This window comes from Argentina silus (genome assembly GCF_951799395.1).
Source record: "Argentina silus genome assembly, chromosome: 7".
NCBI classification, from domain to species: domain Eukaryota; kingdom Metazoa; phylum Chordata; class Actinopteri; order Argentiniformes; family Argentinidae; genus Argentina; species Argentina silus.
Genome location: NC_139661.1, coordinates 2,550,674 through 2,573,715, shown reverse-complemented (window position 1 = coordinate 2,573,715; position 23,042 = coordinate 2,550,674). Strand labels below are relative to the sequence as shown.

Here is a 23,042-nt window from a genome sequence, read left to right as displayed (position 1 = left end):
TGTGTCATATCTGTTCTGAGAAAAGATTAATTATATTTTGTTAAATTTAGTTTCAATTTTGTACAACACAAAAACATCACCTACTGGCCTTGAGGTGTGTTTTGGGGTTTTCAAATGGCTTCAATAGTGTATAATTTCTCAAATTTTACTGGAGTTATGCCAGCGATTATATATACACATATGTTCATGGTGACATAATATCCAAATCTTGATATCAAACTAACTGACGCAACTGGTATGATATTTATTAACCAACTTATTTTGCCATTAAAGATCATGTAAAGTGTGTTACGTTTATGTAGTAGTATGAATATTCAATAAACGTACAGATAAAACGTGCAAAGCTCATCCTATTGTCATGATTAATCCATGCTGTATCAATTCGTTAAATCAGTTCACTTTGCTTTTTGACATGGATTGCTGTGAGTGTGTTTATATTTATAGTATAGGTAAGGAAACAAATAAGTCATTTCAGAATTTGGGTGAACTATTCCTTTTAATAATTGGACATTCGGCCTGAAACAATTTAGACATAAACGCTGTGAAACGTTGCAGATTTTGAATGCATCATAAATCGAGTATCTGTGGGCGTACAAGGAAGAGTTTCCAGTGGCTGCTGCGATAACGGTTGTGAAACAGTACGTCCACATGTCCTTTACTACATAATCCTGGGCCTTCGATCCTATGTGTGAATGAACGTGGTGAGACGTGACTGAAATAATCTACCTCCGTTGGGTTGTAGGCTATAGGGTGTGCCATATAAGAAAGTGTACAGTATACATTGTGAAAGGTGTGACGAGAATGATTTCTGCAGTGAAACAGCTCTGTCTCTGCGCAGAGAAAGTTGTTTTGATCTAATGAATGAAATTTGCTTTTTTGACATTGTAGAATAGTGCTTGAAATGTGCATTAGCTTGGATTTATGTACTTATTCAAGACTAAACACGATTGAATGAATCTCATCTCTTATTTGACTCGCTTAGTAGTTATCTGGTGGGAGACAGGGTTCCATAAACCATGACTAAATAATGCTGGATGCCGACAGAGGTTCTCCTTAGGATGAAATGTACAGTAACAGTATGGCCCAACTCCTGCAACCATCGGCGGCTGACGCAGACGCAGGATGGAGTGAAGTGGAGTGAAGTTTTTAATACCAGCAACCTCTTCAAACGATTTGGACTTCTTGGTTGCATGTGATGCCCATCACTGTAAACATATCATCTGCAATCATTTTGTAATTTCTTGGTTAGATTTTGAGGATGAACATCTGACTGTTCTCTCTCACTGACCCCTTTTATCCTTCCACAGTTGCAGAAATAATCATTTAGGATGGATACACCACTCACCGTGTGAACAGACCTTCAATAGCGTTCACATTTCATGCTAGAAGAATCCTACTTTTATTCTCTGTAGTGCCTGAGGCAATCATATGGGCCATTATCGGACATTACAAATTACTTGTATTCTCAGTATTGCCCATAGTCCCCATTTGAATCATGACTTTGGAAAAAACTTTCCTTAAACTCACTATTCAAATGAATAAGATGTATTTTTCTACACTGAATATTATTGAGGATTAACTGTGTTAAGGTTTGGACTTCAGGGTTGCTTGTCTGACTTTTTGCAGCCATCATTAGTATATGTTTTCTCTCTAGGTGGTTGTGGAACACAATCGTAATCTACCTTTTAAAGAGGTGCACAGCCATCTGCAGTGCAGACATACTGTAGGCTAAGTGCTCTCGATGCTCACAGTGAACTACCGTTCACTACCTGGGTTACTAGTCCTTACTTGAACCTTCAAGTGTCCAAAAATACGAGTGATACAAATCTAAACTCTTTGAAGAGAATGAAACAAACAAACAACAGTGTCCATTCAAGTCATAGGGCCACTATGGCTACTATGACCACTAAACATGTCCCCGACAAATCCAAGCCATTTTATTTGGTATCAAGTATTTTTTGTATTCATAAAATTACAAATGTTATGGGTTCAGGCATGTACCACTTGCCATGGCACTGCCGGTGTCATAACAATAGTTTAAAAGTGATTTTAAAGATTTGGGGAATGTGAAACATATTCTGCTGGTAAACAACATATGCAAATTATGTTGGTAGTTTTAATTCATCCCTACTTTTCAGGATGAGACATGAGGCATGATTTATGAATTTAGAATAAAATGCTATACAAACAACTAAAACAAAGATTTCTTTCTGCCTATGCTTCATGATGTTATACAACATGGGCGTGAGCTACGCAGCTGACTATTAAAAAGTCATAGTTCGACCAACAACTCAGCTTCACTTGTAACTTGCACAGCTACTGTAAATGTGAGTCGTCTAACTCTCTAGAATGTTTTAGAGGAAGGGGAAAATAGAAGTGGCCTATCGTAAAGCAATCATCTAGAGATATCATTCATTTTTCAGAGTCTAAAGATGAGGATAGTCGTGCTCGGAGCCACGGGCCAGACAGGGCAGTATTTGGTGAGCCAGGCACTTCAGCAGGGACACACCGTCACAGCCGTCGTCAGGAACCCAGGGAAACTGACAGTGCAGCACGAGCAGCTAAAGGTACTGTCATGAAACGTGTCGACTGAGCTGTTCTGTGTTGCCTCTAACAGACTGGGATGTTACATGATTGAGCTGTTCACAAATTACTTTGATCCCTTTGATGATGCAGTACAGTACGTGTGTGGATTTTAGGCGACTAAATGGCCTTTCTGTGAACATCATGTATCGATATTGTATGTATGATTGTGCACATACGGTAGGATTGTGTGCACTGCTTATGCACCATTACGCCATACTGTACTCACTTGCACACAGGTAATACACACTAGAAAACCTTTCTTGCCACATTTTTTTCCAACAATACACTTGTTCTTGCAATGTTTTGTGGAGGCTTAACAAAGTATTTTTGTAACCCAGACACACCATGAAATTGCCTTTTTTCCCTGCTTCTTTTAGGTGGTTGAGGGTAACATTTTCTCAGAAGACAGCCTAAAACCTCACTTTAAAGGACAAGATGTTGTTATTTCATGCCTTGGGTTCCCTACATCCGTAATCTCTGGAGTCACAGGCTACACCCTGTCCATGACGGCAGCAGTCAACGCGATGCGAGAGGTCAAAGTGAACCGGCTCATCACCATGACGTCATGGTACACTGACCGTAAGTATAGTAAGAATGGGGTAGTATCACTGCATACAGTAGGGGGACTGAAATCCAAACCACAAGGTCCAGAATACTGCTTGTCCCCCCCCCCTACTTGTTAGTTAATTGATGGAGGCCCAGGGTTGAGAGAGGGTGGGATAATACTGTATACCTAGCTGTAGTACCTTACTGACCACTTTTAATCTTGTCTCATCTCCACAGCTAACTCTGGCACCCAATCGCCCTACTTCATCCGCTTCCTCCTGCTGCCAATGATCCGAAGTGTCCTTAACAACATGTTTGAGATGGAGCACTACCTGGAGAACACGGAGGATATTAACTGGACTGTTGTCCGACCACCTGGTCTCAAGAATCTACCTCCCACAGGTAAGACAGACAAGCAGTGTCCGGTTGAATGTTATACCTTAAGCAGAGTTTGAACTGAAAGACTATACTAAAAGACGCAACTCTTGTTTGATTTTTGCATTGATAGTCAGTTAAGTTACAGGATCCATGTTGTCACAAATATGTTTGTTAATACGCTGTAATGACTTTCCCCAGTTGTGTCTTTATTGCACCATATTGTATCCGATAGATTGAATCCCATATTGGTCTTGTAAGGTTCTTCTAAGTAACCCTGGCCTTGTCCTTAGGGTCGTTGTTCACAGTCAGCTCATACCCCTGACTGCAATACTGCCACAGTATTTGCACCTTCCTCTCACTAGACCATGTGAAATGGACTTTTGATTTACAGTAATGATAAAGATGGTGGTAACAAATGGGTTTCTTGTTGCTTTGTTCTTGTGCTTTCTCAGCAAAGGAGTTTCTGACCCACGAGGGTTACTTTGTCCCTGACCCCAATGGGAGTTCTGTTGGCAGGGGCGATGTGGCTCGCTTCATGCTCTCCCTGCTCAACAACAACGCCTGGGTCAGGAAGGGGGTCGCCTTCACAACCAAATGAGTTGCCTTTTTAAGCCATCACAATGACATCATGCACTATGTTGTATGTGGATGTAATTGCAATGTTGCATTATTTAAAATCCTTTGTTATCTGCTGAAAATGAAATGAAATGTGTTTATGCTGGTTTTCACAGAAATCTATTTATGTACAATTATGATGTTTCTATTCATGAAATAAATCATTTTTAATATGGAGATATTAGATTTGAATAATATTTGTTTCTTTTATGCATTAAAACATGTTCAGCTGTGTATTACTTACAGATAAATGTTATAAAAGCAAATACATAAAATGGTAGTACTATTCCTTGAAGACATATGAACTATTTAAAGACACCACTTGCTTTCTACATGTATCTTACACAGTTATGTTCATGTTGACCATTGACAGTAATCGCTCTGTACCTGTGATTATTATACAGTAAATGACTCTCACCACATGGGGGCGATACAATACTGTGTATCATACACTTTCTGTGAGCGCATCATTTTTTGGATACAGTAGTATACAGGTCTGTCAGGTGCTATCCACACTAAACTTGTTGTGCGTTGGTCCCATATTCAACAGACTTTCCAATTTGGCCAATTTTAAGATCAGGAGAGAAAGTGAGTCCAAATGGAAATGGAATTAAGGTTGAATTTGTATTATTAATTGTAAGTCATTGATTAGTCAACTAGACTTATGAATAAGTTACTCACATTGTTACACAAATATCAACAAGTAGGTCTGCCCAAGTGTTCAGTAGGATTCTGTTTGTTGGTATCGTGCAGATGACCAAATGTTGCAGTGCAGGTGTGAATATTGGTCAGTGTGTTTGTGAGAGATTATTTGTTTTTACATAACTTCTGTGTGGAGAACACCGTATCTACTAGGAGAGCTACTGTCTGCTAATCTAGGTGGTGACATCAGAGAGGAATGATGTTTGACAAGAAAAGAAAATAATCTTATATTCTCTTCACCTGTTCACCCATAGTTTTAATTTTAATCTCATGGAATGCTATTGAATCTCTTTATCTGAATCTCAATCATGGTAAGCATGCAACACAATCTAGACTAGACTATCTCCAAGGGTACTCACCATATGTTTGACAATCATTTTGTTCATATTGTTTCTTTTAATTTGGTCAAATGGGACTAATCTTCCTGTAGAATAAAGAAGCAGGTGCAGAGAGAGCTGAAGGATACACATGCAGGCGGAAGATGGAGGACAGCCTGCAGGACAACAACACAAGAGAGGTGTGGAGCAGCGTGAGGAAGATCACCGGTTACAAGCAGGCTAGTGACCCGCAAGTGGCTGGAGATCTGGACAGGACCAACGAGTTGAACCAGTTCTTCAATAGGTTTGACACATGGGGGCTCATTGTCTCCCTCCCCCTACCACTCCTCCTCCCTCCACTCCGCCCTCCTTCTCCTTCTCCTTACCCCAGCTCCTCCAACCCTGCTTAACTACCGGACCAGCCCCCCTCCCCTCCCCCTGCCCTGTCTGGACCCATTCATACCTCTCACCTACCCCTTTGTCCCATCCAGTACCCTCTCCCTTCCCTCTCCCTCTCCAGCCCCTCTGACTCCATTCACACCTCCCCTCCATTCCCCTCCTCCTCCAGCCCCACCATTTCCCCACTTCACAACTCTTCAGCACCCCCATCATTCTACCCCCCGACACCACTGCCACAGCCAACAACCCCCCCCCCCACCCCCCACTCCAGGGTCTTCATCAGTATGGCTCAGGTGAAGAGAGAGCTGGGGAAACTCCGCACCAGGAAAGCTGAGGGTGCTCATAGTCGCCAGCTGTGTTGGAGTACTCCAGTACCTCTTTAACCTGAGCCTCAGTCTGGAAAAGGTCCCATCAATGTGGAGAACATATTTTCTCTGGTACCGGTACCAAACAAAAGGAACCCCAGTGTTCTGAATGACTATAGACTGGTAGCCTTGACATCCCACATCGTGAAGACCATGGAAAGACTGGTGCTAGCACACGTGAGGCCCCTGGTGAAGACATTCTGTGTGGAGAACACCGTATCTACTAGGAGAGCTACTGTCTGCTAATCCTTGGACCCCCTGCAGTTTGCCTACCAGGCAGACATTGGTGTGGATGATGCCATCATCTACCTGCTACACAGAGCTCACTCCCATTTAGATAAGGCTGGCAGCACTGATAGGGTCATGTTCTTTGACTTCTCCAGTGCATTTAACACCATACAGCCCTTACTACTTGCAGATCAGCTGCTGAGGATGCAGGTGGACTCCCCCATTGTTTCCTGGATTACGAATTACCTGACCAACAGGCCACAGTTTGTACGGCTGCAGGGATGTGTGTCGGACTGGGTGGTGAGCAGCACTGGCGCCTCCCAGGGGACAGTTCTGGCTCCCTTCCTCTTCACACTCTATACCTTGGACTTCAGGCACAACACAGATACTTGCCATCTGCAGAAGTTCTTGGACGATTCTGCTATTGTGGGATGTGTCAGTGAAGGCCAGGAGACCAAGTACCGAGGATTGGTGGACAGTTTTGTTGAGTGGTGTGAGCAGAACCACCTGCTACTCAACATCAGCAAGACAAAGGAAATGGTGGTGGCCTTTAGGAGGACTAGGATCCCCCTGTCTCCTGTTTCTATCCAGGGAGAGGATGTGGAGGTGGTCCAGAGCTACAAGTACCTGGGGGTGCAGCTGGACAATAAACTGGACTGGACTGGTAACACAGATGTCCTGTACAAGAGGGGCCAGAGCCGGCTTTATTTCCTGAGGATGCTCAGGTCCTTTGGCGTGTGCAGGAGTCTGCTGAACATGTTCTACCAGTTAGTGGTGGCCAGTGCAGTGCTGTACGCGGTGGTATGCTGGGGGGGCAGCATCAAGGAAGGTGACACCAAGAAGCTGATCAAGCTTATTAAGAAAGCTGGTTCTGTCCTCAGTGTCACCCTGGACACTGTGGAGGAGGCGGCCAATAGGAGGATGAGGGCCAATCTCCTGGCCATCATGGACAATCCCTCCCATCCCCTACATGACACTGTGGCAGAGCAGAGAATCTCATTTAGCAACAGATTATTACAACCACGTTGCACTAAGGAGCGCTGTAGGAGATCTATTCTGCCTGCAGCAATAAGACTGTACAACTCCTCCTCCAGCTGGCTCGATCGGGGTGATCAGAGTCAGGCTGGGGGATGTTAAATCATACTGGACTGTTCTTACTGTATATAATGTTTCAGATGTCTATTTTATTCTATTATTCTATTGTTACTTTATTTTGATGTTGTTGTTTGTGATGTGAGCTGCTGTAATGCCTTAATTTTCCCTCGGGGATCAATAAAGTACCTATCTATCTATCTATCTATAGAATATTTATTTTTTTGTGTACATCCCACAAGAGAAATTCAGGATCTTGCTTGCAAGCAACAGTTTCGCCAATGACTACTGTATGTTATCAAGTAACCTCTCACCCTAGAGGAGATGTGAAATGTCAGAGCAATAGATCTGTTGCAAATGTTTGACAATCAGCCATATTCTTGCAACCTCAGTCCATCTGAAACAGCCTTGGGGCTTTAGCAATAGGCCATACCTAAAAATACTGGGCTATTACCATATGAAGACCTACCTATCCATTCTTGCTGGATATTTGAGTGGAAATCATAACCTTAGTTAGTTAGTGACTAATCTGAAGGATGGCGCTCTTTTCAGGTTAGTGTTGGCCACTTGACATCAAATAAGTGTTGCAAAATGGCCACATCCAGCATGGTGAGCAATGTCCTCTTCCCAGACGGTCTCCCACCAAAGTCCATGCCCAACCCTGCTTTGTCACAGTTGCTTCAGAGGAAGGGAAGTCAGTGTAGAGATGAAGCCCTTTAAAGAGCCCTTTAAAGAGTGCACTAAATACTCAAAGACAAAAAAAACACAGAGTGCAACATTTTACTGTGACGAGCAGGGCCGTGTGCTAAAGGTGACCTACTGTCTGTTCATCTAGGTCAAAGGTGGTGACGTCAGAGAGGAATGATGTTTGATAAGATAAGAAAATTATCTTATATTCTCTTCACCCGTTCCCCCAAAGTTTAACTAGAAGAGAATCTTATGGAATGCTGATGAACCTCTTTATCTGCAGATAAGTATGCAACGCAATGTAAACTAACAAGTTCTCCATGGGTGCTCAAAATATGCTTGAGCTAATCATTTTGTTCATCTTGTTCCATTTAACTAGGTCAAATGGGACTAATCTTCCTGTAGTCGGTAATGTGACTGAATACATGTACATAATGTTTACAAAATATCTCCCATGTTCACCATAACCCTAACCTGATCGTCGTCTCATGCTCATGGCTGCATGGCAAAAGCGTGCCTATTGCAGTTAGGGTTAGACAGCACAGTAGACATGTGTGTTCACCCGGTGCTTGGTTGCAGTGTTACTTAATACACAGCTTTTCCACGATCCTAACACCTCTCGTGCTAGGGTATGTGTATCCCAGTTTCTGTTACACCCCATTACAACACCACGGTCCAGGGAGTTCCCCATCTCCTTAATTGACCCGCCTCAGTTAATTGACCTGGCTGGAGAAGAGGGTTTTAATAATTAAGGGGTCACCTGAAAACAGTTCTTCAACAGATATATGAATGATGAGAGTATGGGGGTGTGAGATAGGCCAGAGAATAAGAATTAGATAAATTGGAATGTTCAGTTCACATTCTTTATTTGCTTACACAAAGCATATTCTAAAAAACACCTGTGGGGACTATTATTCCATAGTAATATGCCTCCAGGGTCAAATTCCAAATCACATTCACATGAGTCATTATATTAATTTTTTTTTTTTTTCAAAAACAAATTCATCTGCTTGTGCCAGTAAAATAATAATCACACAATTATCATATAACATGCATATTGTTGTTGTTTTTATTGCTCAGAACATGTTAATTGCCTAAATCCTTTCTACTTTTATTGATAAAGTTCATTAAATATGAGTCACAATACAAACATTTAATTTCTTTCTCATAAATGTACATAGTCATGATTCAAATGATTGTTTCCTTTACTAATAGTGATGTGTACAGCATACTGTAGCAAGATCAGGATTCTGCTTGGCTCCCAGATTTAAGGTTCAGATTTACAGAACATTGGATTGAAATCTGGCACATCTTGAGAGAACAATACAGTAGAACATATCTCATTGGACAGCGGTTACTGCAAATACTGATACTTTACAAATAATGTAGTGTTGCGCTTATGACAGTGATATGACTTCTAAGTATTGCAATGGTGAAAAACATAACAGTTAATCTTTGCAAAGTTACTTTTTAGACAACCATGCTGGTTTTACAGTTGTGGTCTTGTGAACATTAGATTTGGCGATGATGACATGGTTTATTTACAAAAAAGTGCCAATATAATTTCTGTGAAGTCTTATATACATTTAAAACAACAAAATCGATATGGAGCAGATACCAATGGCATAACTCCAGATAGCAAAAGCATTCAACAGTTTAAACATACAGCCAGGGCAAGGTTTTGTTCATACCTGACCACAAAAATATTGGTCCCTAGTTCTAGCCCACCGAGATTTTTCAATCCCTTGGGGTTCTTCGGTTATTCTTGTGCAACTCCATAAATCTGGTTGATTTTCCCTTGGTACATTTTGACAACAACAGCCCTCCTCAGCTTCATGGTAGGTCCTGGAGAGAAGATTAAGAATTTTTTTTAAAATTAAATCATACTAACTCTGTCAGAGACACAGATTTAAACATGTCGGGGTAAAATAATGGTTTTAATCAAACACTGCAACAATCGACCAGAATGTTGTTTGGCATGAAACAGTCACATGACTTGAAATTTGATCGAAAACTAAATGACTTCCTTGTTGAGTTCTTTTTTATAGCCTCTGCAGAGTGTTACAAACATACTGTGAGAACCCCTCATAATAATAATAATACCCTAAGCTTTACGAAATAACTTTTAAAAATTTATTTTTCTCGAACTGCAATAAACAACATACATTTTAGCTTTGTCATTCTGTATTCCAACCACGTGTACAAAGACGTACACAAATTCACTTGGATGCGATCGGAAAATGATAACAGCAAAAAGCACTGATTGCTGGGTCACATGCGTAGACCGAGAGAACAAGGCCAAAGAAGAAAAAACATTGTGTTGACTTCCTTCTCTGACTCACCAAGTTCTCCTCCAGATATGGAGAAGTCTCTGTCCAAAATCTCCCACTTCTGGATCTTCTGAGCGTTGGATGTCGACCTCGCGTTGACACGTTCCACGCCCTCCTGAATGGCCTTGTAAATGGCTGGCTCCTTATTGGATAGGATTTCAGAGACCTTGGTTGCCGTGACGCCAAGCTGCTGACAGAACATTACCGCCTCAGGGCTCAGCTCGTCTGTCGGCTCCCCGTTGTCGTCGACAACACACTACGGAGGGGGGAGAGGGTTTAGTAAAAGATATATAATGAGTCATTCGAGGGTTGCGATTGTTTGCTGAAAAGGGCAGAAATCTGACGCTGGAGGCCTCACCTTGAGTGTGAGCAGCATGGAGAGGAATTTCAACTTGTCTCCGATCAACATAGCGTTGCTGATGATGGCTGTCTCTGCCTTTACTGAGTCCTCAATGGGCACTGGGGGAATGTTCTCCCCTCCTGCAGTTATGATCAACTCTGTCCAGGAGAAGAAAAACAACACTTAGCTATTCATGTGTATCATTCATTACACTGACGCCCAGCTATCTGTGCAGTGAGCAGACAGGCTATAGATGATCATATAAATGCTAATATACAGTCTCTACATCCTGCACTGGCAGCCATGTTGAATTAATCCTTTACCTTTTATCCTCCCTGTGATGAACAGGAAGCCGTTCCCGTCGTGTTTCCCCAGGTCTCCGGAGTGCAGCCAGCCCTCTTGGTCCAGAGCCTCCGTAGTCTTGTCAGGCATGTTCAGGTAGCCCATAAAGACATGACGGCCCCAGAAGCAGATCTCTCCGTTCCCGTCTTCATCTGGTTTGTCCAGCTTCGTTTTACAGCCAGTCACCACCTTCCCACAGCTGAGGGAACGGACCAAAACAACATACGAGTCAGTTCTATGTACAGTGAATATGCTACACTGCTGTTGTATCTCTGTTTGACTGTTTTCAAAGTGACGTATGAAAAATTGATTCCTTGTAAGAGAGAGACAACAAGACATGGGGATAGTCCACATTATCGTGTGCAATTTACAATAGCAGCTTTATGTCACGTGAAGTTGTGTTAATGTCAATTATACAACAGGTGGAATTCTCATTGTCCGACAGCCTATCCTGCCCACGATACATTAGACAACATCCATGTCAACATCACATGTCAGTCAAAATGGTAGCATCATGCCCTTTATCTCTACTCCTGACCTCATAATCTGATAGGCGGATTCCCAGGAGACGGTGTGTGGGCCGGTGCTCTCGCTCATCCCGTACAGCTCATAAATGGGGATGCCCAGGCTCATGAAGTACTCCAGAGTGTTCTTAGTGATGGGAGCGGCGCCTGTGAAGCAGTTCCTGCAGCGGTCCAAGCCCATGGCGTATCGCACATTCTTGAACACCAGGTTGTTGGCCAACATGAACCCCCAGGGCACCGTATTCTCCCTGGAATCCACAACAAACAAGAAAGTCGTTTTAAGTTACATGCTGAAAGTAATTACGGCTTAGTCTAAGTCTAAGTCTAACCCGTTTCACCTTAAATACCATTGTGGAGTGAGTATGCATTCTTTAAAGCCCCTGGTAAGATCACGTCGACGACTGCGGGAACTATGACTTGCAGTTCTGCAATGCTGATTCATGCTAGAGTGCTGATTTGATTGAATAATGCCCATAGCCCTTATACTGTCCACACAGATACCTGACTCCAAAGCTAACTCTTACCCATTCATGGCACTGTAACTGGCCTGCAGTCCTATAGACTTGGCCCAGTCTGCCACTCTCTTCCTCAAAGGGGAGGACTTGGCGCCGACAGCTTTCAACCTCTCCTGCATCTTCTCCCACACACGAGGAACACCCAGGAAGCTGGTGGGCCGTACCTCTTTCAAGGTGGTCCCCAAGGAGCCCTGAGAAATGAAGAAAGCTGTGTTGACTATTCTTTGGTAAAGACATTCACTTTATAATATATAATAATATATCACTTTACCACACCATTATCTCTGAGCCAGTTACAACCTCAACACTCTTCAACCATTATTTTTTATATTGAAAATATATATATACTTTTAAGTCATACACATATATATATGTCATTTAGCTGACGCTTTTATCCAAAGCGACTTACATTGCAGTAACGAACCCCCAACCTAAGCGTTGTTAGCGACATGTTCTACTGCATCATTATGTTTAATGTGTAAGGAATTCTCACCTTCAGGGCGTCAGGTTCTGCAAAGTGAGTGATCCCTGCGTATTTCATGCAGATCCACATGTCGTTGACCTGGGCCGCCACGTGGCTGAGAGGCAGGTAACTCACTAAGTGCTCCTCTCCTGGCTTCAGCTCTGTCATGGCACCTGCTGCAGAAGCGATCCAGGTGATCTAGAGACAGAGAGGGCCATATTAACCCATGTTAGGCTTCAATAGTATAGTCCTCACATAATATACAGGAAATCTGGGTCACATGCGTAGACGGAGAGAACAAGGCCAAAGAAGAAAAAACATTGTGTTGAACTCTGACTCACCAAGTTCTCCTCCAGATATGGGGAACAATTAATAATGAACAACGAAACAATGAAATGTGAACTTTGTAATGTTAGAAGTTGGAAAACTGAGAGGGCTATGGGGAAGTTAGATTGATAGGGCTGACCTTTTTCCCCACTATTACTACTGTATTTACATTGGTAAATTCATATTGTGATTTGCAAACTCATTGCCACTGTATCCGACCCCAGTCAATCTGCAGGTGTTTACAGTATATCTACCAATGTCTCATAGGGATACACCTTCCTCGGGGAGGTGACTGGAACAGGAGCCAACTGGATACTTACGTTGTCATGGCTCAACATGACCCCTTTAGGGTTGCCTGTTGTCCCAGAGGTGTAGATGAGAGTACAACACTCGTTCGCCCTCTGACTGTCAATCACAGCAGTCAGGTCTTCTTCCGAAATCTCCTCGCCCAGCTTCATAAACTCAGCCCACTGTGGGGGCACACAGCACAGGTCGATGATCAGTAAGAATGTCCCAGTTACAGTGTGTGACAGATAAAACAGTACGCTACTGTATGCTGGCGGCTTTGCGTGGACAAAATACGGACACTCTTATCCGGGTGGTTTAAACATTATCTTGCAATCTTTGCTTTCTGCAAACTTACAGTGTACAGGTTTGGCAGCTTCTGTTGTAGTTCATCCTTGTATTGAACGATAGCCTTCAAGTGTGGCAGTTGGTCTTTAATCTGAGTATTAGATACACAAGACATTTTAGTATTCATCACCTCTTTCATCAACAAATGAGAATCGTGAAGCTAAAATGCTACGTTCACATTATTTCACAAATAAAACGGTAAGGGAGAGATGTTTGCGTCATTCCTATGGAAAGGTTCGGTGGCTGTTTCGTATTATTACACAACAGGGTGATGGTTGAGTGGGTTCTCCTGACCTGGAGGATTTTGACGAGCTGTTTGTGGTTCTCTACCACCAGGACATTGGCTTCACAGTTGTCTGCCACATATTGACATGCCTCTGGGGAGTTGGTGGTGTAGATCCCTGCTGCCAGACCCCTGTTGAACAACACACATCATATTTATCTCTTGTTTATGCATTTTAGTGTGATTTATGCATTTTAGTGTCATTTTAGTGTGATACTGTAACTGTCCCTGACAGGGACTGTTGAATGTGGTCAGACACAGCTTGAAATAACCTGTTTGTTTCACAGAACGATGTGCCTGGTCAGAAGCATGTCAGCAGACATACTAAATCAGCAACCTTTAACACCTAGCTAGTGCTATGAGGTTGTGTCACCTACTGTAGGTCTCAATGTGTTAAAAGGATAGTGAGGACATTTCTCAAACTAAACTCCCTGCTGGCTATAATGAGTTGTAGTTTCCCATTTCCAATAGGACCTCAATGTGATTCACAGTAACATGAGAGAGATACTGTTTACAGTGAAGGGATTAAAGGAGCACTTGGAGAATGAACACAGTGTGAGAACATCATGGAGCCCAATTATTGGAGAGTTGTGGTATTACCCAGCCAGGATGCAGCCAATGTCTGCAATGAACCACTCTGGAGAATTAAAGCCCAGAATACCAACTCCATGGAAACGCTCCAGTCCCAACTAGAGAGAGAGAGAGAGGGGGGGAGAGAGAGAGAGAGTTTAAAATACAGTAGATATGAATAAACAATGAGAACGTGGCATACTGCCTTGTTTACTTTTGACCTAAAAGATGCTACTTCATCAGCTCTTGACATGGCCATGAAACCAGAGACGTAACATAAGCTTTGAATCTAACACACCCACGTGTTGGTTTTCAGCACTCTATTCTTACAGTGAGACAGAAATTACAATGGGAGAACAAGAAAGGACACTATCACTGTGTAAACACCTCATAAACTTCCTTCAGGTGGTAATTTTTAAATAGTCAATATTAGGAGATTTTTCCCTGTAGTTGCACAGTAGGTATTGTAAAATTCCAAGTTACCATATAGACCAAAATGCTGAAGACAAACATTAATATGTTTGAGCAACTACAATTGTTTTCCTGGCAACACATCAACGTCAATAAAGATCAACTAAACAAGATGCAAAACCCATATTCTCATAAAACCCATCAACAAACAGACCTTGAGGAAGCTCTTGGCTGCCATTCTGCACTGCTGGTAATACTCCCTCCATGTCAGGGTGATCCACTTTTCTTCCTGCTTGGAAGCCAGTGCCGGCAGGTCTCCGTGGCTCTCCACCGTCTCCAGGAACATCTGGTGGACTGTCATGGGTGCCACGGATCCCTGCCCCGACTCCTCCATCCTCAGCTTGACTGCCTTGTCCCTGGAGTCGCTCCATAGCTGCTCCGCAGGTGCCAGGGACACATCACACAGCTTTATTGGCACAAGCTCTGGCTCTGGCTCTGTAGTGTGGGGACAACAGGGGCAGCAGTTAGCCGCCATCAGAGAGGCAGCTTTGTGGAGAAGATGCAGAGTATTCCCACTAAGGCTCAGTCAGATGCAGAGAGGGAATCAGCAGTGTGAGAAGCTGTGTCTGAGAAGGAGCTCCCTTATCCGTCTCTACTCTGTCCTTCCCAGACCGTCTCAGTGCACAGCACACATAGGAGTCGCAGCCTCTTTTGAGAGCTGTGCTGTCAGGTTACTTCGTAGAAAAAGAGGAAGCTATGGAATGCCCCTACAGTAGCTACCCACCAATCAGGTTTGTCAGGGAAACTGAGACAAGGATAAGTTGAAAGTTTGTTTACATGCTTCTAAGACCGGCAGGCAAAAATCATTACATCAATAGATAAGTAGTTTGCGTATTGTTTTAGTCACCTTTTCACCTTCAATTGAATCTGTATTTGATTCACAAGGGCATGGTATCAACCTGATTTACACGTTTCTAAAGTTCTGAAACTATCATTAAAAAGAAACAGCATACAGTCAGTCAAGCTCCACTAAAGATGGTATGGTAATAAACCATCTGCTTCAGTTCTGTTGGCATATATCCAAATGATGAAGCTCTGCTGTTATTACCATTGAGTGGTCCTTCTAGTCCTGGTGATCTGGGTAGCTTGGTTGGTGCATCAGATATGCTGGATGGGGTTATCATGGCTGGTTTGACACTTATCTCCAGGACGTCTTTGTCCTTGTTATCTGAGTCTGACACAGAGTTCGGCTGTGGGCTAGCATCTGTCTCTGGACCATGAGATTCTGCAGTAGAGGCACAACTCCTTGTCAGTGGGGCCTCTGTCTCCTCGGGCTCTGAGTCCACATCCTCAACTCCTCCGTTGATGAGGGGACTTCCATTCTGTTGAAGTTTGGAGTCTTGCGGCGACTGTGCTTTTTGATTGGGGATGCTGTGTGGAGAATTAGAATAGAACAAATGAAAAGAAACACTCTGAAACACTTTGAATAACAAACAGTCCTAAAATGTCATCATTTTAGAAATATTACCGTTAACAAATAGTACTCCAATAATCAAAACTAAATTCTATAACCAATGGAATATTTTTTTGCGTCTCTTAGTTGGAGGGTTGAAATTAGATCCACATACCTCTTAAAATCATTTTCCAAAACAGGAACCTCATCTGTGGCAATGGAATCCTCTTGGTCCATCTTGTAATTGCTTAAATGAAGACAAGATAATTTAAAATAAATTAATATTATATATAGAAAAAGTTAGACATGTACAGTAGCAAACACTAGATCATAAACACTATCTTTGATCATGAGCACTGGATATCAATTAATTGCAACTCATAGGAGGAAAAAACTTCTGTGATATTCGTCTGATTTTGTGAAAAAGTGTGTCCAAGTGGACCTTTATATGACACATGTCACTACCAATGGCAGATTGCGCCAATATTGGCTCTATTTAAGTGATATAGAGCCAAGTGTTGAAATTGAGGAGTCTGCCAGAATGTGTTTAACCATCCGCAGATCTATTTTACAACCTTTCACTTACTTACAGTTAACCAAGAGGGTTGACTTTTAACCAAGAAAATGACATTGAGAAAGAGTAACCTCCCTGGGTCTAGAAGTGCTGAGGGATACATTTTCAATCTTATCTTTGAGGTTATCTCATTCTCTGCATTTGACAGTATCTTTGACTCAAGTACAGTACATGAACATAGCCTAATGAAAATGTATAGATGATAGATGTATTGATGATGGATTACATGTCAATCAAATAATTGCCTCACAGTCTGCCCTGAGAGGGTGACATAAACTTTGTTAAAATGTATCCCTCACATACAGTGTATATAATGTTTTTGTTTTCTGAAGGCCAGGTTACTTGAAGGTCTCTACCCTTCTAGTGATTTCTGACACACTGTAGTCAGCCAGTGAAATTATGCCATCTAGTGTATAGAACAGTGCATTTCACAACTTCTTTTGCCTTAGCGATGAATAGTAAATCACAATAACATCACATCTTTGGGATTGTGAAATGCCAGGAAACAATATCATGTCAAAAATAATGATAGGTAACTTATACCAGTACTATATAGTGTGATTCGGCTCACAAATACCACACTTTGAACCGTTGACCTGACCTCTGGAACATTCGATGATTATGGTCAAGATTTCTCAGGGGCAAAGTTCATCATAATTGCAAAACTTAAGGCTAGCTCTACTTGTGTGGCAATATAAAGTAATCACGAAACCGTTGCACTGAATTATGCAAACATCCCTCCATTACTGTTCACACAGTGTTTCTGCAAAGAAATTAAATCACTTTACACTGGAACTGGAAAGTTCTCTCTCCATCTACTTCTTAAACAGATACACTAGCAATTTCACAGGGAAGTACAGTTGCCCCTACTGTACAGCACCTATGAGAAATGCATCAAACCTCAAAGTACTGAGCTAGTACATTTCAAATGGTAATACTGTATATTTTCAGATTTCATAGATGCTCACAGTCTGTGCAGAGCTCCTGCAACAGAGCCTCTTTGTGACTCAGCTGTTTGGTTAGCCTTAAACAACACCTGTGTAGTGGGAGACCATAAAGAATCAGGCTGGGTCTGTTGACCAAACAATAATACATGAGGAACCTGCTTAGTAAAAACATGCTTTATATCTATATAGTATAGTCTATTTAGGGATGCAGGTCATTGTGCTTGTTTTAGACACATTTACCATATATTTAAAGCAACCGACGCTTGCTACTTTAAACCTGTGTGATCATGCTATGACAACTATTTTCCACACTTAGTGTAAAAAGGCACAGTATCAAAAAATCACAGTTGGACGTGGCATGATCACACAGATACTTCATCAAATAGCATATTCATTCAACTACATAGGTTATACACACCATTTTTAACAGTTAACTCTCCGCCTTGCTCTTCTAAGCACTACATGGCCATAACCCCAAACATTCTTACATGTCCTATAGTTTAAAAAATGATTAACATATGCCAGGGTTGACAGACAGACAGGCAGATATGACCTCGAAGGACACAATACTATGTTGCAAGGTCTGTCTGTAGCTTGACTTTGTGGACTTAAAGCACACTTATTGACATGAATAGAGTAGCAACATGTACTATAGCAACACCAGCCACATGCAAAATGTGAATGAAGTTAAAGATATATATTTTTTTTAAAACAGTAGTTCCTAAGTTGGAGGCTAAATATAAACATCCTTGCAAACAAGCACAAATATCTCAATTGTATTTAGTGAATAACTATTCTACTGTATTTCATGAACTACATAGAAGGTTCACACAGCCTACCTTATTCAGAGACAGGGAGACAGAGGCAAGCAGGTGCAAAATGACATCTACTTGATGGGAGCAGGCAGGTGTAGGACAGAGGGGGTTGAACCTCTGCTTGGCAGGACATGCGACAGTCCCCCAGGTAGCTGATAAGCCTCTGGTCTTGCGTGTGGGGGGTCCATCCCACTCAGGCCCGCACTCTGGATAAGTTACGCAATCTTCCCAGACATCTACTAAGGTTCAAACCGCTAGTTAACAATCCACCAAGACCACTTGAACAAAGGTTACCTCCTGGAGGGGCTGGATAGTGAGAGACAGTGGAGTGTTTACAGTCTACATACAGAGTTGGGAGTTTTGCCTGTGTTGACAGCCAAACCTTATCTGTTTTATATATTGTGAGGGATATAACACAAATTGATAAAGCAAGATAACTCCTTCAAGTGTATGAAGAAAGAGGAGAGTTTGACCCTCAACACATGGTTTTGCATGAAATGCAGGTGAAAGTTCAACTATGCACTCAGATGACACAGGGTAACCTCTCTCCCAAGCACCAAGGTCATATACTCATACCACCCAGTCACCCCATACCTGTATTCAGCTCCTTCAACACTGAGTGTGTCTGGACATCTGCCAAAATAAAGCTTGAAAAAACTGCTGTGGATACAAGCGGCTACCTTCTACTAAAAATGATTAAAGATACCAGTGACATTGGTTAGTTGTAAGTTTTATTGCTTAGACTGTTCACAGAACAATATGTTTATTTGCAATTTATTTTTTACACACAAACTGTGCAATTTAATTATTTGACGACATAACATTTACACATTAGTCAATCAAATGGGGTGAAAATATTTGGCTTCGGAAATATTCAAATGGTCAGTCAGTCCAGAGCTTCATTATATATACCGCTGTTAACAACCAACCCCAGTCAGACAGACAGGAAACCTCTCAGCCTGGGGGCCACCCCATCTGTCTCCCACCCAAGACGTGGATGTGGAGGTGGTATACAGACTGAGCACCGTGCTTCCCATCGTTAATCACTGTAGAAGATGATGGAGAGTGATACATTGTAAATATCAAGAACAATCCACGTTCAGCAACATTTGTGTTGATTTTATAGGCTACTATGGATTATCCTTATGATCTCACTTACCCACTCTGTAACCTTCCTGTAATGCCTCTTTCTTCGCCACATTTTTAGCAACCACCAAGAGGTGCCCTAAGAGCTATACAGAGGGGTTATGAAAGAGATTTCAGGGTCAGAGAAGAAGGTATTTTTGAGGAGTGTGACAATACAATATATATTTTTTTATATATACACAGAGAAAAGGCAATACCTTAAGATCATCATCTTTGGCCTCACTAATTCTTGGGATAGGGACCCTTGGAATAACCAGAAAATGCACAGGAGCTTGGGGACTGATATCTCTGAAGACTAAACACTGGAAAAACACAATAACAAAAACATGGTCTCATAATAGGCCAAGTAAGCATTTACCTGTATGGAATATGACGTGCACCTGACTATTCATCATGGCAACGTGGAGTTAAAAACAATACGCATGTCAAAACATGTCAGGTTTGTGTACCTTGTCATCTTCATAAATAATGTCTGCAGGAATACTTCTGTCGATCACTTTTGAGAAGATAGTCGGGGCTGGAGAGCCATATCTCCTGCTTGCCTCTTCAGCCAGGCGCACCTCGTCACCTTTTAATGTGCAGAAGTGTCTCTGTGGCAAATGCAAGAATGCAGAGGTTGACCACATGGAAGTTAGCACAAAATAGTGATGATTGCAATGCTGTCCCAACCTCTTTTTGGTGAGAGGGAACTGCTCCGTGACGCACCCCCTCAGCCCTCAACATGAAACTACTGTTAACCACCATGATTAAGACAATCACGTTTATTCCCAGAATAGCTACCTCTACTCGACATGCAGGACGCAAAAGGTTGAAATGAGCACTGGTCCTGAGGCATGGTGTCCGCGAAATTAGTTGCCGAAAATTCATCGCTGTCAATGCTGCTGTCAATTCTGTCCGGAAGTGAAGTTCCACCCCCCCCCGCCCCGCCCCCTTTGGTGCATTCATGATCCGAAATGTTCCGTAGTGTTTACAAATGATGGGCCTTGCAATTGTTTGAACGCCACGATATCAACCTATGTTTTTCAATTGAATAACCTATTTCCAAATCGCAAAAACGAGCTAATATCGGTCTACCGACAGTAGCGCGGTACGATTTCACTGATATTTCAATCCTCATCCTTTCATCCACTTGGTGACGCCCGTGTGCGGTTGGGGGACACAACGATGGGCAGAAGAAGAAATCGTCATCAGAAACACATGCGAAAACATGGCGACCCGCACACGGTTGCCCTTGCAGTCATTACTTCACAAGAATGGACCTGTTTTTAGAAGCAATCGGATTGTTCATACAGAGGCAGCAGTTCAGGAGGCTGTATACCCACCCATAGTATCCTCCATCACCGCCAAAAGTAAGTCTGCAAAAGCGTATCAGATTCAAGAACACCTCAAGATAGTGAGTGCTGCCGACGTGCCCAACAAACTGAGGCTTCTCACCAGAGTTCAGCGAAAGAAATACGTCTTATCCCCGCAGACGTTTGCTCTCAATGCTGATAAATGGTACCAACATTTCACTAAAACGGCATATCTACCTGGCTTACCTGAGCAGTTCTCCATCGCGGAGGACACCACGATCAATCCAAATGCATCGACCGTCATTGAAGAAGCTGCGTTTGCTGAGATCCGGGCCCATGTCTGTCATTCAATTTTACAAGAGCAGTGGCACATGACGAAACGACGACCTTTCTTGCAGAAGGAGCAGGAACATTATGTGGCACCCTTTCTGAGAAACCTGGTGTCTGGACTCACAAACACTCTGGCCAAATACAACCCTGTGCTCCAGCTGTCCAGCTTAGGTAAACCATGTAGCCTAGAGGTATCCATTCTGAAAATGTCATGAGTTGCACAAGCTTGAGTGTAAGACAACGTTAAGATGATATCATTGATAGTCATATATGATTTGCGTGTGAAAGATGGCTGTTGAAATGTAATGTTAGTAGCTGACATCCCTGTCATGTTGATCCAATGGATGGTCAGTCTTTGTATCCATATTTGCATCCGTCTTTTGTCACATCATTCCGCTGTTTAGATCTCAACCCTCAGGTCAACTTCTACTGGATGAGGGGACAGAGGACCATTCCAAGGGGACATCGGAGTGGCCGCATCGAGCCAATCAGATTCCAGGTGGATGATAAACCACACAGCCAGATAAGGATACCTCAACAACTTCCCCAGGTAGCCGACTACTGTACACACATTTACACTGATATCTCACAACTTGATATATATCTGGCTATTAGATGGCCTTTACCTACAGCGGTGGCTTGAGACCTCCAAGCTGGGTTTTGGTTAACAGATTTCACTGGCTGTGTTGACCTTCATGTTATCCTTTTCCTCTCTTCCAGTTTGTCCCACTTGAGGCGGAGATCTCTGCTGAAGTTCCTGAGATAAAGTTTGCCCCAGACCTGCTTCCCATGTTTAGAAGACAATATGAGAACAACATTTTCACTGGTAAGGGAGTAGGTGATGAATGGAGGATGAGTTTCTCAATGTCTTGATTTGGGGAGTTGAAACTGATTTGCATCCAGGCTACATCGGTGCTAGATGTGTTAGGCAGGTATCAGTGCATGTTTTCACCTGGTTCCTCATCTCAATCCTTTTCCCAGGCGCCAAGCTTCCTGACCCATGCCGGTACGGTCATACCCAGTTCCACCTGGTTCCTGACAGGTTCCGCAGAGACAAGATGATCAAACGCAACCTGGCTGACCAGATCGAGGTCCACCTGAGAGCCAATGGCATCGCTAGTCTCTTTTCATGGACAGGAGCGCAGGCCATGTATCAAGGTGAGCAGAGTCATTGCAACTGAGTTCCATAGTCTAACCACCATTTGCTGCACAATTGTGAACTTGAATTTCTCTCTTTCTCTCTCTCTATCTGTCTGTCTGTCTGCCTGTGTGTCCGTGTCTCTGTCTCCCTCTCTCTCATCCATAGGTTTTTGGAGCAGTGAGGATGTTACCAGGCCTTTCGTATCCCAGGCTGTGATCAGCGATGGTCAGTACTTCTCCTTCTTCTGTTACCAGCTGAACACACTGGCCCTGAGTTTTCCGACTGACATTGGGAACGGTAGGAAGAACGTATGCTGGGGGACGGAGAGCATGCGTCTGTACGAGGGGGTGGAGGATGGCGCTGTGGTGGGGCTGGACGACAGCGTCCTGAAGCTTCTGGTCCAGTTCCTGATGAACAGGCCTTAGGCCAAAGTGAAGAGTTGACATTCCCAGGGGAAGGACGTGGATAACAGAGATTCAAGTCAAGTGTTCACATCTGGAGTAAACAGTGACAAATGTTAATTTTCAGTCAAAGAATTGACGCACTGTAAATGTATACTGTACATTAATTTCTTGTCTAATGTGGTAGAATACTTTCATTCTGAAATAAATGGAGAGTTGTGCTAAATTATCCAATGGGTGTATGAGGTTCTTTGTCAGCTGTTTGTAAGAAATTAACGTATAGCTCAAAC

General features: G+C 42.7%; 4 protein-coding genes across 6 annotated transcripts; 2 read left to right on the top strand and 2 right to left on the bottom strand.

Annotated features, from left to right (window-relative positions):
* The first annotated feature begins 650 nt into the window (after positions 1–650).
* On the top strand, positions 651–4,659 carry LOC310807628 (flavin reductase (NADPH)-like). 2 transcript variants are annotated; one of them, XM_083674178.1, is made up of 5 exons: positions 651–701; positions 2,424–2,567; positions 2,964–3,165; positions 3,370–3,534; positions 3,963–4,659. In XM_083674178.1, exons 1-5 carry the CDS (start codon positions 693–695, stop codon positions 4,106–4,108), a joined length of 666 nt encoding a protein of 221 aa, XP_083530304.1. In that variant the 5' UTR covers positions 651–692; the 3' UTR covers positions 4,109–4,659. The 2 variants fall into 2 exon arrangements, with proteins under 2 accessions (XP_083530304.1, XP_083530305.1); XM_083674179.1 differs by lacking the exon at positions 651–701 and adding an exon at positions 2,245–2,327.
* A 4,111-nt stretch (positions 4,660–8,770) lies between these two features.
* On the bottom strand, positions 8,771–18,604 carry LOC310806658 (long-chain-fatty-acid--CoA ligase ACSBG2-like). The gene is made up of 15 exons (XM_083672840.1): positions 18,467–18,604; positions 16,282–16,353; positions 15,762–16,084; positions 14,868–15,148; positions 14,273–14,361; positions 13,684–13,804; positions 13,400–13,480; positions 13,077–13,226; positions 12,460–12,627; positions 11,976–12,157; positions 11,466–11,699; positions 10,909–11,126; positions 10,604–10,743; positions 10,258–10,501; positions 8,771–9,760 (listed from the first exon to the last, which is right to left on the bottom strand). The coding sequence occupies exons 2-15, from the start codon at positions 16,341–16,343 to the stop codon at positions 9,675–9,677; spliced, it is 2,379 nt and encodes a 792-aa protein (XP_083528966.1). The 5' UTR covers positions 16,344–16,353; positions 18,467–18,604; the 3' UTR covers positions 8,771–9,674.
* A 561-nt stretch (positions 18,605–19,165) lies between these two features.
* Positions 19,166–20,488, bottom strand: hint2 (histidine triad nucleotide binding protein 2). 2 transcript variants are annotated; one of them, XM_083674172.1, is made up of 5 exons: positions 20,369–20,488; positions 20,038–20,178; positions 19,786–19,890; positions 19,602–19,674; positions 19,166–19,488 (listed from the first exon to the last, which is right to left on the bottom strand). In XM_083674172.1, exons 1-5 carry the CDS (start codon positions 20,453–20,455, stop codon positions 19,397–19,399), a joined length of 498 nt encoding a protein of 165 aa, XP_083530298.1. In that variant the 5' UTR covers positions 20,456–20,488; the 3' UTR covers positions 19,166–19,396. The 2 variants fall into 2 exon arrangements, with proteins under 2 accessions (XP_083530298.1, XP_083530299.1); XM_083674173.1 differs by having other exon boundaries at positions 20,258–20,369.
* Positions 20,489–20,792: 304 nt separating this feature from the next.
* On the top strand, positions 20,793–22,962 carry mrps30 (mitochondrial ribosomal protein S30). Its single transcript, XM_083673770.1, has 5 exons — positions 20,793–21,381; positions 21,615–21,760; positions 21,931–22,036; positions 22,192–22,368; positions 22,517–22,962. The coding sequence occupies exons 1-5, from the start codon at positions 20,796–20,798 to the stop codon at positions 22,774–22,776; spliced, it is 1,275 nt and encodes a 424-aa protein (XP_083529896.1). The 5' UTR covers positions 20,793–20,795; the 3' UTR covers positions 22,777–22,962.
* Positions 22,963–23,042: the final 80 nt, after the last annotated feature.